This window comes from Mus caroli, unplaced genomic scaffold (assembly GCF_978045245.1).
Source record: "Mus caroli unplaced genomic scaffold, Mus_caroli_1 scaffold_9, whole genome shotgun sequence".
Lineage (NCBI taxonomy): Eukaryota > Metazoa > Chordata > Mammalia > Rodentia > Muridae > Mus > Mus caroli.
Window position 1 is genome coordinate 62,110,820 of NW_028227264.1, and position 19,292 is coordinate 62,130,111.

The window sequence follows — 19,292 nt, forward strand, 5'->3', positions numbered from 1 at the left end:
CCATTGAGAGAACAAACTGACAACAGCATCCATTTGATGTGTGAATGGTTCAGTTAATAGCTTTTCATGCCTCATTACTGGCACACAATTTTTGGGGGGAGAGGGAAGGTAAAAATACTGAAGTGATTGAAATACTGTGCCTGAATGACTTGTATATAATTCATTGCTAACCAGAACTCTTACTTCTAAGTGATTTTTCTTCTGGAATGAAATGGCTTAAATGCTTTGGTAAGAAACTGGCCATTTGGGAATTTTATAATCAGTGACAGGTGAATAGTGTGGATACCTTCTTTTTATTAGAAAATGATAACAGTATTCCTGAGTAGACTGTGTGTTTTTTGGGGTACCATGTGTCTGTAGTGAGGTGTAGGGATGACCAACAAAAGATTTCTATTTTTCTACCATTCCTTCCAGTAATTATGAGGACCCCTTTGTATAGTAACTGTATTGTAATACACTTCCACAAGCAGCTTTTTAACTGTGCAGTGATTTGAGAAAAATAATCTCATAATAAATACTGAAAACATTTGAAAAGTAATCCCCACCCATCTTACTGGATCTTTATTGAATGTCACATACACAGCTATGCAAAACCTGGCCTTTGATTATTCTCAAGGGATCACAGAAGTTCTAACACAGAAGGGCTAGCAGGGTAAAAGCTGCTTTTATAGCAAGCATCAAAGGGTCTTTGTCAAAGAGAACTTTTGTGTCAGGTCAGAATTTTCTCAAACCTGGTATATTCTATTTACTTAAAGGCTCACTTTGCTATCCAGGTTTGGCTGCATAATCTGGTTTTGGGTTCAATCTGGACTTCCTTGTCCTCTTCTTGGTAAGCTAATAAAAGATCATTATAATATTGGAATTTTCACCCTGGGAGGTGTGCAGCTGTCTCTCCCCAGTTTTGCTATCCTTGGTGTTTTAGGAACACGTGTGTATGTTGTATGTTAAACTTCAACAGGAGAGGAAGGCATGACAGAAACATGAGTCAGAGGAGGAGTGGATAATGCAGAACTGTAGGCTATTTTCCTTCTTCTGTTTAAGGACTCTGCTATTGTTATTTGCTTACTTTTCTACCAGGGTCACCTATAGCCTGTCATGGAGAAATTTAAAGTCTACACCTTGTGCTGTTCAGCTGATTAATGATCATCTGGGCTGATTCCTCTTTCCTACAGGTCATTACCCGTGTCCAGCACTTTTCCATGTTCTTCTTCTCTTTCTCTGATTTCCATTGTGACTTTTGTTGCATTAAAGGTGGGGATTTTGGAGGATGAAATTCATAGCAGGCTTGATATACTGTGAGGAATGCAACAGAAATAAATATTTCCCATCTCCTTATGATTACTAGTTTAAAGCACTTTTATCATGTAGTTGTTTTAACTTAAAAAAATGAAAAAAAAAAACCTCAAGTATTTGGGATGGACATAGAATGCTAACATGTATGATAGATTTTTTCAGGCCAGGATTTCATATTTCAACTGATTGGATGATGAATATTACAGAACATGTATAAATATGCTGAAGATAAAAAAGAATAGATATTTAGTGTTCTCAACTGAAAAGCATAAGGTGATAACCATATATGTTAATTAAGTGGACTGATTCTTTATATCATGTATACATAAATCAAAATCACATTATACCTCATAAATATAATTACTTTTCAATTACAAATAAAGAAAACATTTAATTTTTTTTCAAAAAAAATACACAAGTCACTGGAAAGTATGAGAGGTCATGAAGGGTACAGTCATGAAGGGGAATGGTGGAGACCATTTAGACTGGAAATTCTTTTAGTGTCCCAGTCTGCCAGCTTCCAAGCTCTGGCTGGCAGGTGGAGAGCATTTTTCTTTGAAGACAGGTTCTTCCCCTGGAGCCTAGGCAGGTCTTAAACTCAGTGTCTGCCTGCATTAGTCCCTCAAATGCTGGAATAGCAGGTGGGCACCACACCCAGCTTTGTGGAGATGAGCTAGCATCTTTCAGTCTTTTTAGAGACTGTTTGCCTAATTATTGGTCATTCCCATCCCATCCTGCTCTACTTAGCTCCATCCAGAAGTAGAAATATCACTACTTCATATTCATCCCAACAGCTCACCATCCCCAATGAAATGAAAACCATTTTCCTGATAAACTAGAGTTTCCCAGAGTTCTGCTGTCTCTCAACTGGCATTTAGAAGATCAATTGTGATACATCAGAGACCAAAAGCTGTCACAATGAGGTTTATAGTCACTAAGAAATTAGAGACCTTGCTTCTATGCCACTTAAAAACTATTGACAGGGGCTGGATAGAGGGCTCAGTGGTTAAGAATGCCAGCTGCTTTTCCAGAGGATGTGAGTTTGTTTCCCAGCACTCATGTTGGGTGCCTGACCACCAGGTGTAACCACCATCCAGCTCTGGGGCATCTAATAACCCCTTCTGGCCTCTATGGACATGACCACACATGATAGATCCTCAGACACTCAAGTAAAAATAGTTAAAATGACACCAAAGTGATCATGTCATTGATGCTGCAGGTGGTTACTAGAATGAGTAATAAGCCAGTGAATTAACTTGGGGACTCATTTCCTGCCACAGAGCATGAACCACAATGGGAATAACTGTCTAGATTAGAGAAAGAACTTACATGCAATTTGTCTTTGAAAAATAATCATCTGAATATAATGATACATGCACTGGGGACGCTCAATGGCAGCCTATATACAACTTGAAGAGTGTTCTAGATTAGGCACTATCCCCTAGGCGTTCATAAAGATAGCTTTACTCACAAAGAGTTCCCTTCATGTCGGTACTGATGCTCTGGAATCCTAAAATTAAAATCTTTTCCTATGAAGAAATATCAGAAGGCCACACCTTGAACTGAATGTTGATTTCACTAATACTGTTTCAGCTTGGCTTAGTTAAGAATGATGCTTTCTTTAGGACTTAGCAAAAATCTCCCTTAAGCATCAGATAAACACTGAGATCATTTGGGAATAATGTTATTCTTATAAAAGCAGTGTTTGCTAAGGAGAAACACTTAAAGTTAATGATAGAGAACACTTAAAGTTAATGATACGAGTCTACTTGTTGCTTTATGTGAACTCATTTTCTCTGTCTCTGTCTTTCTGTCTCTCTCTCTCCCTGTCTCTCCTTATAATGAAATAACATACAGAAGGCTCTACATATAATACAATTTTCACTCATTTTTGTATGTTTTATGCCATAACCAGTTGGTAGTGAAAACTTACACATACAGTTTTGACACCATACTCTAACAAGAGTCCTAAACTAAGAACAGGATATTTGACATAGTCTGGAATTTTAAATATAAATATTAAAATATAATATATGTTATATTTATATGAGTATAAAAATCAATGGACATTTTAAATATAAAACAAAGGAAATAATCCTTCTGACACTTCTCTATTATTTAGTAATTTAATTACTCATTTCATTTAGTTGATAGAATTGCACATAACCGCTCAGCAGTCATGGCATGTTTGAAGCTTCAAATTAGAAGGCACTAAAGAGTTATGTTGGGGCCAGGGTCCTGGGCAGAGAAAGCATGGTCCCTCTGTTTCAGAATTTAATTCTCAAAGACATATACTTCTAGACCCTAAGTTGGAGGACCAGGGTGGCACCTGCCTGTCATATATGACTTATGTGGTTGCCACCATCCGGGAACTTGAATAGCATTTCCTCTATGGTTCTTTTCCAGCCTCTTCCCAGCAGAACTCAGCATTCTCTACCTTCTTTCTGTAGCATCGTAGACAAGCTTCAAGTTTACAAACACTGAAGTAAGTCCTGCTTTCTTACTGACTTTCAGGCATTGCATCCCTCTGTTATCCTGGCCCTTGGCATGTTATATAGTAAAGGTCACATAAACAAGTAAATACTCGATTAATTTAAAATAAAAGAAAGCAACAAAGAATTGTGACAAAGTTTAGCTGTGTCAAGGAAATGGCTCAGACATGCCTGCCACACAAGCATGAGGACTGAAATCTGAACACCTACCACTCACTTAAAAGCCAACAGTGCTGGCTTTTATGAATGCACACACAAGTGGAGCATGTGTGTGATTGGGAAAGTTGGGTCCTCAGTGCTTGATGTCACGTCAGTCCAGTTTGTGACTGCCAGGTTCAGGGACTACAAGGTTCAGTGAGAGACCATCTCTCAAAAATAAGGAGCGAGCATTTGAGGGAGACCCAGATGTTGGTACACGCACACACACACACACACACACACACACACACAAACATACGTTTACACACATACACACACAACATACACACACACTCATATATATAAATATACATCAACATACACATACACACACGGACACACACACATACACTCACATACACATATATCTGCACATATAAACACACATATACACATATACACACTCACATGCTCATATATACACACACATACACAGACACATACATACACATACACACACATACACTCACATACACATACATCTGCACATATAAACACACATATACACATATACACACTCACATGCTCATATATACACACACATACACAGACACATACATACACAGAGACACACACACATACACTCACTTATACACGCATACACACAGACACACATAACACTCACACATGCATACACACACATAAACACACACATATACATATACATATACAGAGACACACAAACACAAAGGATGAATGGTGCGGATGGAGGGGAGAGAGAGGGAGAGAGAGAGAGACAGAGAAAGAGAGAACATACACACAGAGCTGCACACATATGCATCCATGTACATATACACAGATCAACACAAATGCACCAGATATTTGTGAATGAGAATTTGTAGCTCACACCACTGAAAATAATTACAATACTCCAAGTGATAAGAAAAACTCAATGAATACATTTTTAATTTTTTAAAAAAAGTATGTGAGTAACCTATTCATGTGTGGTCAACAACAGGAGGCTGAGGCATGGTGTTGGGGACTTGGAAGTCTGTTACCAGTTTCAAGCCAGCCTGGACTACTAGCAACAACCTTCCTCCACCCCCCAAAAAGTTATAAAATAGAACTAAAGTAGCTGCTTAGGCATATTCTTTTCTTCCTTGCTTGAATGATATCTGTTTGAACAGGCCTTTAGAAGAAAGGGTTAATAGATCATTGTTCCTATATAACAAAGAAACAGCCCTATGCATTGTCAAACATCAGCATGTTTATAAAATTGTTTTATTTTGGTGAAGATAACTCCAAGTAAATTTGAGTTGCAGTCCTGACTTGTCTCTGTCTCTGAAATGAGTCTGATCTTGACGTTTAGTTATGTTTTCTGTTAGCTTCTTTATTAAGTAGAGTGCAACTACCAAAGGACTTGGTTTACAGAAGAAAAATTCTGGTTAGTGTTCACCAGTACTTACCCAAAGAATGAAATATCTGAAAAAAAAAAAAAACAAAAGAAAATGAATCAGTTTCACATGAAGCAAAAGAGCAACTTCTTTTTACCAGATGAATGTTTTCTAATGGTTTGCTTCTAAGAAGTCATTTTATTCAGTCCACACAATCATATTGAACTAGCATGCTTCCCTGAGTTAGCCTTCAGAATGGATTATTATTACTTTGTTGAGAGTTATTCCCACAGAGAATTAATATGCTTCATTTGTCCTCACTGAAGAAAGAATACACTTGGTAGAATTGGAGCATACACAGAGTAGAATTGAAAACAAACATGGCAAATGTTTGAGCCCTAATTAAATGTAGAGACTTTTAAATTCAGTAGTGCTGCTCATGAGGTGGACACCAGGTGGTCGGTTAGTAGGGATTGTTCTATCAATATAGCCTTCACTTGTTTTTGAATCCTTGGCTCCTTTTACCAGCCTCATATTCTTTAATTATTTTTTGCTTCATCTTTTTTTTTTTTTTTTTTTTGGTTTCTTAAGATGAAGACAGCTGGGCAGTGGTGGCGCACACCTTTAATCCTAGCACTTGGGAGGCAGAGGGAGGCTGATTGCTGAGTTCCAGGACAGCTAGGGCTACACAGAAAAACCCTGTCTCGAAAAAACAAAAAGAAAAACAAACAAACAAAAAAGACTAAGACAACATTACTTAATTCCTTAGAGTTCTTGTTATCCTATTATCCATAATAATCAGAATAGTTAACAAGTGGATTAATAAAGATGAAATGCTCAAAGCGTGAGCATTCTGTAGTGTTTCTTTAAGCTGACCACATTGTGATCTGTTACTTTTTCCATGTTTGGTTTCAAGTCCTTCTTTCAAGAAGCAAGTATACATTCCTTTTGGTGGGAATTATCGAGTACGATCAACTGTCCCAAGTCTGGCCCCAAAGTAAGGGGTTGACAACAAAACCACATTTTCATAATTGCAATATTGATATTTTTAGTTATAGAAAGCATGTCTTTAGCTTAACTGAAAACCATTCAGCTGAAAAGTTAAAGGGTTTAAAAGAAGTGGCTCCAAACTAAATTTCTGTTGTATTCTCATAGAGTATTGGGGCGACTCTTCACTGAACTCTCTGACACTATAAGCCAAAATAAATCCTGCCTCCCTTTAAATTGCTTTCTTGGGTATTTTGATCAAGCTATTGAAAGACAGATAACATTGTCTAATACGTGGAAATGAAATACATCAAAAATCAAATTCAAAGATGAAATTAATGTAGAAGAGAGTTGGGTTTTTTTCCCCTACAGAGAGCCTGTACATGGAGATGTTTAAAAGCACAAATACCTGTGTTCCTTTCTCCTCAGCATCTTCACTGGCTGCTGTCGATGGCATTTGGTGGCAGCAGTTGCTTTAAACATTCCAAGGCTTATTTGCAGCCATAGCCTGTGCATCATCTGTTTCAGACTCTACTCCCCAGCTCACCTCTCATCTTGCTTTCCTGTTGTCTTCCTTGTCTTTCACACCTTCAACCTGATGCCAGGAACATGTTTGCAGTCCACAAGCAGAATCATTCCAGGTATTTTGGATGAAACTTCAGAGTGAGCAGATGTAATGAGGGTCTCCATTTGCTGGAGTATGAATCGCTTTAGATGTATAGCCCTGTTCTGCCAGTCACAGCCATGGATTAGGGCCCATAGGTGTGGGTCATCATGTTTTACTATGTAGACCTGTTGATGATGATGTTGTATGTTCAGATAGTGTTTTAGAGTAGAATACTAATATCAGTTCCTAGAGATATTGCAGTGTGTGTGTGTGTTTTGCTGTTGTTGCAAATTTAAGGAGAAATGGAGGCAGCTCTAGTTTAATACAAAGCTGCTGGAAACACCAGCACCATCAAGGCATTACTTAAGAATCATTATGGATAACTGATTGAGAAAGACTTGAAGATGGGAGCTTTAAAAGAAGTTGAAAAATACCTTTACCTTCTTCATATTTACTTTTTTCTTGAAATCATATATTAAATGTGCATAATATGGTCGGAGTCTGCAGGTTCACGGATGATCCTCTTTATGCAGCATATTCCAAGATCCCTTCTCACTTGTCAGTATTAATACAAAGAAAGGATATTTCTGTGAGCTGTGGGTGTAGGTTCACACCTGTAATCCCAGCACTTGGAAGGCTGAGGCAGAAGGATTGCCATGGGTTTGAGGCAGGCCTGGAATACATAGCAAGTTCCCCGACAGCCTGAATTACAGAGAGTGAGACTTGGTCTCAACAAATAAAAGACAAAACAAATAGACTATTGTCAGTTCAAATGATTCATGGGAAATCCTCTGCAACCCAATTGACCCGTTTGCCATCTGAAATCGTATGACACTAAGTTATATTGATATTTGTTATATTGATATTTGTCATTTGTACTTGGTTACTTTATTAGCTATTCATCCACAAAATTTTAGTAGCCTCCATTTTATTGTCAGCTAAAAGTAATATGGATAATCATTTACATTTGGGCTGTAATTTTAAAATAGAGCTTAGATGTTTGGAAATGAAGATACATAACGATACTTTGTATATTCATCTTTAGAAGGGCTTCTTGGTAACTTTTCTTCCTTTCCGTCCTTTTGTGTGTGTATGTTATGTGTTGTGTTTGTATGTGGGGATGTGTGTACATGTGTGTATGCATGCACATGTGTGCCAGGTGTATCTGTGTGTTATGTTTGTGTGTACAGATGTATATGTGTGTACTCATCTGTGTGTGTGTGTGTGTGTGCATGCACATTGTGTGTGTGTGTGTGTTTGAGAGATTTGTGAGTAGTGTGGAGTCAGAGAACAACTTAAACAGGCAGGTCCTACTTTGCATCACTTGGGTTCTAGGGATAACACTTAGGTGTCAGGCTTAGAGGAAGGTGCCTTTGCCTGCTGAGTCTTCTTATTGGTCCAGGTCTTTATTTTATTTTATTTTATTTTTAAGGAAATAATGCATAAAACCTCAAGGAGATAGTGACATTTGTTTCCATCAAGACATTAATTTGGGATTTCAAGGATATCTTTATAGAATGTTATTTTCTAAATTGGAATGATGAAAACTTTTATTTTTGGTCGCATTTAACACCCTCTGTAACCTAAACACAGTCAAGCCTGGTTGTATTGTGTAAAATCTTCTCTCTTGTTTGAAAATGCGTTTGGGGTGTGTGGAGCACATCCTTGGAGTCTGACAACCCGGATACGGATCCTCTACTACTGAACTCACAACTTTTGAACTCTCCTGAGTTTACTCTGTTAAACCCTCTTTTCTAAGATGGCTTCCAGACGAGGTGAGAACACAATACCTGCCGTATCATGCATGCTACCAGTCCATGATGCCAGGCAACCGAGGAATGAAATTTTCCAGCTAAGAAGAAAAATTCCCCAGTTCCTTTTATCATATGAATAAAAGGCATCAATGCCTTCCCAGACAAGTCTCCTCTGCAGAACTGACCCGACCTGGGGGAGGAACAAGGTCCAAGGACAGTCATTTTCTTACTGGGACTCTGTCTCAGTGGAGACCTGGCCGACACTCAGGGACCTGGATATGGATCTCTAGAAATGCATCCTTACCTCTCTACCTCTATCTTTTTAACTATTATGTCGCTACCCAGAAATGGAACTAAGAAGTAAAGTAGCTCTCGGGTTCAAATTTGCCTGTTATGAGGGTTACAGGAGCCACATCTTCAGTTTGTGGGAAATGCCCAGGGTGACTTCTGTGTTGTTACCGTTTGCTTTATATTCCCCTACCCAAGACGAAAGTGCAGCCAGGCTTGGGAAACTTAGCTTGCACTGGGCTAATACTTTCAGATTAGAATAAAAGGTGATATAATGATATAGGAAAAAGGAAGAATCATTGGAGCAATGTTTTTTTTTTTTTTTTTGTAGACTCTGTGCCCTGGCATATGATACCCAAGCACTGTATTAACAGCACATTTGTTACGCATTGTCTCAGAGGTCATGATTCAGTAAATCTGGCCACTTTGAAGCCTCTCAATAATTTCAAGGATATGGTGGTTGGCAAAAGTTTGAACAAACAAATGTAAATTTCTCCACTTTATGTATTCTGGCTGCATATAACTTTTCAGATTAATCCAGATTAAAATCAATAAGAAGAACTGACTGCCAGGGATCCTTTGTGTAGACTGCTTTAGAACCTGAACACAAATCTTCCTTATGTATTATCAGAGCCTAAGAGGAGGGCACAGGGGCATTCCCTGTGACATGGTATGGGGGTTGAATCCTACATCCAAAGATGCATGGAGATCAATGTCCTTATGGATAAATTACATTAGTATATGGTAGTTCCGATCAGAAAACAAAAAGGGTTTATTGCAAGGATCCTTTATTTACAGGGTCTCCTGTGCATTTAAAATATAATCTGGTTTATACATGTACAAAAATGTCATTCAGCTTTGTAGGAAGACAGATATATGGAAAGAAATCTATAAATTCTAGGGAGTAGGAAGGATTCAAGAATTCAGTAAGTCCTGGATAGCTGGTGCACTCAATATCCTTATAATGGCAACCAACTTTTAAAATGTGAATTTAACTCTAATTTTTTAAAAAAAAATTAAATATAGCTGCTTTTTAACCATACAATAAAATCTTATGCAGGCCACAGAACACCATTAAAAAATAAACTATCAGCCTCCCGGTGCTCATTTGCCACTAAATTCTCCAAACGTTCCTCCTCCCCTGACACTGTATTTTCAATACAATGCTGATCGCTAGCCTACCTCACCTTCATGATGATGTCACAGCCTTTAAAACATCAATCCTGAATCGTCTGAGCTTGGCATCTCAACTTAGGTATAACTGTGTTGAGCTCATATGGTAATGGATGCAGTTGGAAACTTCTACTGTTAACTTCAGATAATCTGAATTCATACTACAAAGCCAACCCATCAGGAATGTAAGCCTGTTCATGAGCTCTGACATGTTAGACTGCTACTCAATATGAGCAACTCTTCAGGGTAGCCCTGGAGGTGGGTACTGGAGACAGCTCAGTTGGGTAAAGAGAGGCTATACATACCTGGGCACATGAGTATCATCCCCATGTAAAAATGATGGGTGTCTGGTAGGGGTGCAGAGTGGTAGATCCCTGCAGCTTGCTGGCTAACCAGTCTATCACACTAGGATTCTCTTAGGTTCCAATAACTTTGTCTCCAAACCAAGAAGGACCACAGCTGAAAAGCGGCCTCTAAGGTTGAGCTCTGACTTATACATGTTTTCATGCATGCACACACATGAGCACACACACATACACACACAAACATACAAACATACACACACATGCATACACAAATACACATACTCAAACATACACATACAAAGTTACTAGACTGACTCTTGAGAATTGCCTGATACCTGGCCAGGCTCCCGGCATCTCCCCATGATCATGTGCTCTCTACCCAAGCATCTGATTTTCTTTCTACCAGCTTTCTTCCAGCTCCTACCAGCTCTCTGTTTTCATTTGTTCAGTTTCTTTACTTATTTTTAGCATTTAGTTTGAGAGTGGGTATCTGTATCCCAATTGGGAATAGTCGCAACTAAGTATATTTTCTACTCTCCCAAACAGTTTATTTTAGAAAATATCTTTGCAAAATAAATTTTGCAATTTCTAAGCAGTTTCCAAAAGCAGGCAGATCTGAGTTCAGACTGAGTTATGTTTTCTTGAGTGTTAAATTTGGCTTATATCGCTTTCCAAAATATAATTTATATTAAAAGTCTTGCTGGTTTTATGAGATTTCTAGAGCCATCCTGGAGGAGGCAATGATGAAGAGATGATAAACCCCTGAATATTCACAGCCTGTTATAGTTTTTGGTATCTGTGTCTGTTTGAATAACTGATATTTTATTTTCTTACAAATGAAAAAAAGTGGTTTATTATGATAGTTCTTTCAAGAAAGAATTCATAGTTTAAAAGAATCTTGCCAAAACACAAAAAGGAAAAAAATGTCTTTCTTCTTAACTCTGAATCAAGCATGTATCAGTTGACTGCATGGTGAAATGATCTCAGTGTGGACCGTTTTGAGTTTCTCTTTTTGTGCCTCTTGTTTTCCCTCTGCACCCTACAGTCTGCCTGTCTCACATCTTGAGAGTGAGGAGTTCACAAATGTCCTGTGTATTAAATGTGTGGCTTTAGTCCTGATCTCTATCATCACCACAAGCTAACATAGAGCCTTGTCTGCAGAGACTCAGATACTGTACAGACTTCTACATTGAGTCTGAGCTTACTAAATGACATGCCTAATAACTTCTGTCTGTCATCTCTGGGAGTACTCAGGCTCTGGCCAGAGAAATGGGGGAACTTTTAGTGTAATGGAAAACAACCTTTAGGCATTGAGAGCAGTTCAAACCATCACCGGCCATCAGCTCTGTGTCCTTGGATGAGTCTCGACTTATGAGACATGAATGTATCTTCACAGGATTGCTTAGGACGGCAAGATGAGACAATTCATGGGATCTGTGAAGCTTAAAACACTGCCTGGCTTTAGCCACTGTTGTAACTGTGATGTGTAAACTCCAGTTTTCAACTGCAACAGGCAGACAAACAGCTATTTTTCTTGTTTTAGATAGTTGAGAGGTAGCCATGAAGGAGAACATAGGGGTTTGGCAGATGGTTGGATGGAGAAATGGGAGAATGGTAAATACTGAAAAAAAAAAGAAGTTATAAATAATAATAAAAAAAAGATACAAGATAAGGCAGACTTTAACGTCAGCTACCTCTCCTTATTTAAAGACCCCCTGGACTTAATGCCAAATATGAACGATCTCAAAGTTCGTAACTTGTCAGCTTCTTATCGTAGCTGAGGGCACAGAATAATCCCAGTGATAATCCCAAGGTGATTGGCCCCACTGATAGTCCCCTGTCAACGAAATGAAAAAACTCAAGGAACATCGGATAGGGAGGAAACTCAGGGTTGTTTTTAAGAGTGTGGTTTCTGGTAGGTCACCCATGCTCCAGTTGAGGGCCTCACCCAGGTGTCCATGACTAGCACAAGTTGGACTAAGAAGTTTGGATCTGTAAAAAGGATATGAGGTTGGGAGAGGCCTGGAGATACAGGTGGGGATGGGTCTAGGAAAGTTAGAGGATAAGTTAAAGGGTGAATATGATTAGAATATATTGTATGAACATAGGAGAATTCTCAAAGAATTTGTAAAAATAATATATTAAAAAAGGTTTTAGTGCTTTGATCAGGAAATCATGGGTATTATGTACATTTGTAAGGCTCCTTTGAAACTTTAAGGTTTTTTTTTTTAAAGTCATTTGTCAACTTGAAAAGTGTCTGGGAAAAGTTTGAAGGTAGCTCAGTCTTACAAATTAATGTTTTGTTTTTTTTTTTAATCGTTGGGAGAATGATTTCTAATGAAAAAGTTGCCAATGACATTTTGGTTTCTATAATAAAATTCTCCATCTGATTCCAGACTCACAAAGAATAAATTTGTAATCCTGTTTAAGTGTTGTTCCGAGCTAAATCTCAATGTAAGGGATCAAGAACAATCGGAAAATACATTGCAAAGAAACGAGAAACTGCAAAACAATTACGACTAAAATTAGACTTACATAGCAAAAATACTGAATAGCAAATAATTTATGCAAAATATCTTACAAACTCTGGAATGCTAAATATTTGATACAAGTACAATGACATTTGTCATCACATTAAAATTAATGTTTGCTTCTTTCAATATTTTGCTTCCTTTTTCTTTCAACAGAAATTTGCCTTACAATGTTTAGCTTCTTCCTTTCTGGTGGTACTCTTAAAGTTGGCTGTGATCAACTTGTGTAAAACTAGATACATATGGAAAGTATTTCTTAGGAGGTAAAAAAATTCAGTTTGACCATGCTTTACACTAACTTTTTTTGCTACTTTGATTGTTTGACCTGTTAGATTGATGTTTTCTTTCTCTGCATTTGATGTCGTGAATACAAAGTTAAACCATGAAGAAAAAAATGTTTCTCCTCACATAACGATTCACAGTTGCAGTTTTATATCCAAATGATCATTAAAAACAAACAAAACAAAACAAGACAAAACAAAACTGAAAAGGGAATGTGGGATTACCATGAACAAACTTGATATTTCCAATAATAACCTGTCAGGTAGATGACAGAAACAAGTGGTCATTTTAGCTGCAGAAAGAACAGGTTTTCTTTATCTGATTTGAATTCTGTTGAAGACACAATCACATAACCAATACGTGAGTTAGATTGACGGCCAACATCTCTTGGTTATTGTTTTGGATAATTTGTAGCTAAATCCCCAAATCAACAACAACATCCACAATGGAACGGTCTGTTCTGTCTGTTCTGTAGTGGCTTTTCTCTGCTCCAGCACATCTATCCTGAAAGAACCGGATGTATAAAGTTCTTTCTTAGATGTGGCACACAATAAGGAAAAAACCCTCTATTTTTCTTACAAGATGTTCTCCAAATATAGTTTCAACTCCCAGATGAAAACTTGCCTTAAGAACCACACAGAGTTTGAACTGACTCGTGGTTATTTTTAGATAAACCACTTTGGGTTAATTAAGAGAAAAAACTGCTACTGTACAATTACGCCATATCCTCCCACCTTGGCCTGACAACGGGAGATGTATCAGGGGTTTTTCTTTGTCACTTTAGCTGCACCTCTGAAGCGTATAGAAGTCTGTTGCTGTGGTTACGACCTTTGTTTCCAGTGATGCTTGGTCCGTGCTTTCCCCTACCTTTAACAATGGTTACTCAAAAGAATGAAATAATGAGTCATTCATTCGGAAATATTTTGTTAAAATATCCCTCTTTATCATTACATTTCACCACTTAGAAACTAGGCTGTACTTCAAGGCAACAGTTAAAGTCTTAGAAGAACTCTTAAAAAAAAATCTGATTTTTTTTTTTCATTTATAAGAAAGACCTGTCTATGTAATTGAAGAACCTCTCACACATCTGAACAATTAAAACCTTCTTTTGGTTAATGTATTATCTCTGGAACAAGTAGATAAAATCCTATGCAGTAAGCACGGTAATGATTAAAAATCGTGCATTGTCCGCACAGCACAGATTTCAGAGTCAAGGTTTCTGGGCACAAATGCAGTAACAAAACGGCCCCTACAAAAACCAAGTAACTCTCAAGAACACAAGAAGTAATGTTTGTTAATTTAAAATTTTTAGAAACTGAAAGGTGTAAAGTTTGTAACATAAAAGCATCATTAAATTACTGTTCTGTACATACCAGTTGTTCCTAGAATTGAAACTTTATAATATGAAAAATACATTAGCGCTGTACAATTTTTTTTTTTACAGGTAGGTAGGATGAGTTTTGGAAAAAAAAATGATTATTTTTTTTTCAGGGTCATTCTCTGTCAAAGTCAAAAAAATACTGCACAACTTAGCTAGTTACAAAGTATAGACTTGAAACAATTCATGTCTTCTTTTATTTCATGAACCAATCTGAGAATTTTGTTTATTTGAACAGGGGAGTTTTGTTTTTGTTTTGTACTCAAGAGTCGCAATGAACAGGTCCTCTCCTCTTTCTGCGGTTGAGGTTATAGTTGAGTAGCAAGCCTGGGCAACTGCTCAGCTCGGTCAGGCCAGCTGTGGTTTATGGTCACTGATGCGGCCAGCTGACGTGATTGTGCTCAAGTCCAGCTCAGTCTCTAGGTGGCTTTCCATCGTGTCTTCCTGTGCATTCGTTTCAAAGGACTTATGGGAGAGGAGTTCGTGATGGACCCCACAGTAACTTATTGTGGGCTGGTCATATGCCAGAAAGGTTGACACATTCATTGATAAAGGTATCTGGGGGGGGAAAAAGAGATGACATGAGAAAAGTCAGTTATCAAAAGACAGACAAGTACCCAGGGCAAGACTCAGAGACTAACGAAGTGTGGATCTGCCTATCCTTTGTGTGTCTGTGGCTCTGCTGTCCCCACAGCCCCTGGTCCTTTCCATCACTGAATTCAGAAATGATTTCAATACAGAAGTTGGAAGCTTGGGCGGGGTGGGGGGAGCTGCTTCATTATTAAGGAGAACCTTCAGTTTAAGTGGTTCTAAAAATAATAAAAGATTTTCTTCATTATAGAGTCAAGAAGATGGCTTTCTTTTACTTGTTTTTGCATTAAGAAAAGTATTATCTGGTTACTTATGGAACTGGCGTTCAGTGAAAACGTGATTCTGTCACTTTGTCATGAATCAGCATCGACTCCCTCTTCCTCAACCACCTGTCCCCTTGTCCTGCAGGTCTCTGAGGCATTGGGTCCTGATTTCTTCCAGGGTCCCATGTAACACAGGTACACCTACTTGCTTTGAGGAACATTTCAGAAGAGAACTGTCAAGCCATTCTGACTATGCTTACCCATAATCCCTTAATAATGATTTCAGTAAGACCATTCCTTGAAACATCAAGCGCTGTCGTTTGCTCTATGTATCTAGAAGATGGAGCATAGAGAACGGCCACAGAAGAGATCTATGACTTCTGTAAAGCTCTACCAAGCTGCAAGGGAGGAGTTACTTTGAAGGCCTAGTGGTATGGTTGAAGGGGTTCCTTTACTAATCAAAGATAGCAGAGGTCTGAAGAGTAAGGCGGCAGATGCAACGACAACAGTTACGGACACAAAGGAGCACAGGTTAGAGGCCACAGGAGTCTTAGGTGCAGCCAGATGCTAACGTCTAGAGAGTGTTTCTGCTTATTTTCTTAAGATAGAAAGTCAAGGAAGCATCCAGGAACCGTCAGCTCTGACCTTCATGTGTGTTATGGTTTGTGCCGTGTCTAGAGCTCCTCCATTCAGGTCCAGGAACTGACACTCCAGTTTCACTGTGATGTATTAAGATGGTGGGAACAACCCCACTCATGTTTAGATCTGGGATTTCTGGGAGATTAATAGTTAGATGCTTATTCGAATAGACTTCCAAAGATTGAGTCCTGTGGCTTTAAAGGAAGAGGCAGGAGAAGCAGCAGAGGGAGCCTTAAAGGGGCACACACACTCTCCCACTCTGACTCTGTCAGCAAGAAGGCTATTACCTCATGAGGGCTTGAGGCTTTTTACCCGGGACCCTGAGCCCAAATAAACTGCCTTTATTTGTAACTCAAACAGTTCTCATTTTTGTGATACTGTCTCAGAAAATAGGCCAGTACAACTGCTGAATTTCATTGAATGAAACCTTGTACCATTCTTGTTTGGCAAATGGATAAAATGTTTGTGCGTATCAGACTAAATGCCTCTCTGGTCTCAGCTGAAATTAGAGCAGGAAGCCTAGGGAGACAGAATGGCATGTCACTTCTTTACTTTCTGCCCTGTCCTTTCTAGGAGCAGAGCCCCCTCCATCTCTTCTTTTTATACCCTGACCTCTTACCTACAGTTGCTTCTCCCTTTGTCAAAAAGGGTTCTTTCTCTATTTTTTCTTTCAGTCCAAACAGCCTTTTCTAAGATTATTTGTGATGAGTATTTCAGTGTATTAAATATGTAGGTCTTAGTTCCTGGAGTTGGAAACACTATCCAGTTCACCCAATGAAGTTCCTATGTAGTCTTCCCTAGTTCTGTGGAGTTCTCAAATTTCATACATGGACGTATATGGCACATAAACCTAATACAAACAAACAGTCACAACCATTGGAAGGTCACAGAGAAAATACATAAAATATTCGTGTTTAAAATCAAACTTCTTTTTGTTACAGATGAGTTAGCTCTGAGAACTAAAACGCTATCGTGTAAAAATGATTGTGCAGCAGGAATATGTGTAAGCTATAGGGGAGAAAAACCTAGAATCTTTATTGGGTGCATAGTTTCATATCAGCTTCTGGAAAATCAGTACTCAATGATGTCTATGGGTCACATATTTGCAGGGCTGCAGTTGTTACTAACTACCATAGAAATGCATACCTCCTGCATTTATTTGGGGATCCTTCCTGGTTTCCCTGGAATTAACTCTATGGTGAAGAATTTTGGCAAATAATATGACACGATATACTTATTATTTGTGTGTTTTTATGTGCACACACATTTTCCGGTTGCAGTTAGTGTCTAGGGAAAACTGGTCTCTATAAGGCAAAGTTCTATTTTGAAACATAGCACTTAGGTGGCTAATGATCACGTGTTTAAAAAATCCCACACTTCCCACATTATTGAGTACTTCTCATTTTGATAAACCATGTACATGGATATATTGTTTCAGCATCAGGGCATGGTTGCATTTAATATTCCCCAAATTGGGTTAGTTCTTAAAAGTGGTATTGATGCTTTTTCCTCTACAATCTTTTGTTACTCTTCCATCTTATTGATGGAGTCAGGGTCTCTCAATCAAACCCAGAGCTTTCTGATGCAGCAAACTTTTGCGAGCTGGTTTGCTCTGGGGATCCTCTGCCTTCTCCCTTCAGAGGCTGGAGAAACAGGTGGGCTATCATGCCCACCCAAATTTTATGTGGATTTTGTGGATCTAAATTCTGGTCCTTAGGCTTGTGTGACAGGTACTTAACCTATTGAACCATGCCCCCAGATATTTACTTTAAATGTAATTGCTATCCTGTAGATATTAAACATAGAATAGCATTTAGGGGCTAGAAGGGTTGCTCAGTGGGCTGATAAGGTGAGTTTAATTCCTTGGACTCACATGGTAGAGGGAAAGAACTGACTTCTATAGATTGTCCCTTGGCCTTAATAAATCTCTTGTTACAAGGCTTAATAAATATATTAAATACAGGGCTTAATAAATATATTAAAAACTTAAGTATGAATATAAAAGTTTTATTTAAAGTCAAAAGATCTAGTTCACTGTATTTATGGAAAAAACATTAAGACTATACTTTTAGCAAATGCTACTTTGGATTAACAGTTCTGTAGAAATCATGTCTAATTGTAATCATTACATATTTTTTCTAATGTCAATTATATAAGATAAAATGAATTCTAAATACAGTAAAAAATACAAACAAGTAGAGGTATATTCGTTATATCCATTTTCTGGGAAGGAATATTTTATCCTAACCACTTATAATGTGGAAAAAAAAAAGCAGACTTTCTGATAGTCTCATTGTCTGGAGAGAAGAATCCGAGTGTTAGGAAATCTGGACATTTCCCTCTGTTCAAAGGCTTTTGATATCAGGCGGAATGCTGGATGCAAAGGTTCGGGAAGCTACAGGGGACCCTGCAGTCTGTTCTGACTTTGGATCCTGTTGTCGGGACAGATCCTTGTACTACAGTGAGGCTGATGGTTGAGTAGTGATGGAGAAACTACCAGCTGGCACTAAACAAACAGATACTGTGAGGGTCTGAAACCATTGCTATCAACCCCATCTGCTACCAAGTACAGCAGAGGCAGCAGCTGCTGCTCTGTTGTGGGATTGTCAAGTGAATGGACCTTTTCCTTATCTTGTTTCAAATTAACCTGTGTATGACTCTTCTCTCTCCCCATCCCCTCTTCTACCCCCTTCCCCCCGTCTCCCCTCCCTCCACTCTCTGTTCTCTTACTCCTGGGTCTTCTAATATGTTCTTCCCTTGTGCTTAAGCTACTCAAGCCCTGATAAGAAAATAAACAGATTTCTCTTGGTACCCATCATAGCAGAAAGGGTTCTAGGAATGGCAATGGGTTATTTAAATTTAGTAAACTTGTTATATCCTTACAACTACAGCTAGACTTTCCTCAAAATGGTCTCTAAGGTGACATTCCTCCGATTCTGCATTTGAGACTCCAGTTTCTTTTAATATAGTCCTAGCTGATGAAACTCTGACTTATAATTAATGAAGGTTTCCTTTAATCCCTTGGGTCACTGTTTTCTAAGTGAGGTAATTATTATTTAGGTCTAATTTGTGGGAGATTCAGGCATATGAAAATTTAATCTCAAAAGACACTGAATTACGAAATCATTATATGCTATTATAAAAGAAGTGTTGACCAGTCAGTTAGGTGGTTTCCCT

The 19,292-nt window shown here is 38.3% G+C and overlaps 2 protein-coding genes across 7 annotated transcripts in view; one reads left to right on the top strand and one right to left on the bottom strand.

The window, feature by feature from the left end:
• The window catches only part of Ctnna3 (catenin alpha 3), a 1,580,538-nt gene that overhangs the window by 487,305 nt on the left and 1,073,941 nt on the right, over positions 1–19,292 (top strand). The window lies entirely within an intron of this gene.
• The window catches only part of Lrrtm3 (leucine rich repeat transmembrane neuronal 3), a 159,230-nt gene continuing 152,069 nt past the window's right edge, over positions 12,132–19,292 (bottom strand). For both annotated transcript variants that reach the window (XM_029482777.1, XM_021173459.3), the window contains exon 3: positions 12,132–15,180. In XM_029482777.1, the coding sequence (XP_029338637.1) occupies positions 14,971–15,180 (210 nt within the window). In that variant the 3' untranslated portion in view covers positions 12,132–14,970. The remainder of the gene's footprint in view (positions 15,181–19,292) is intronic.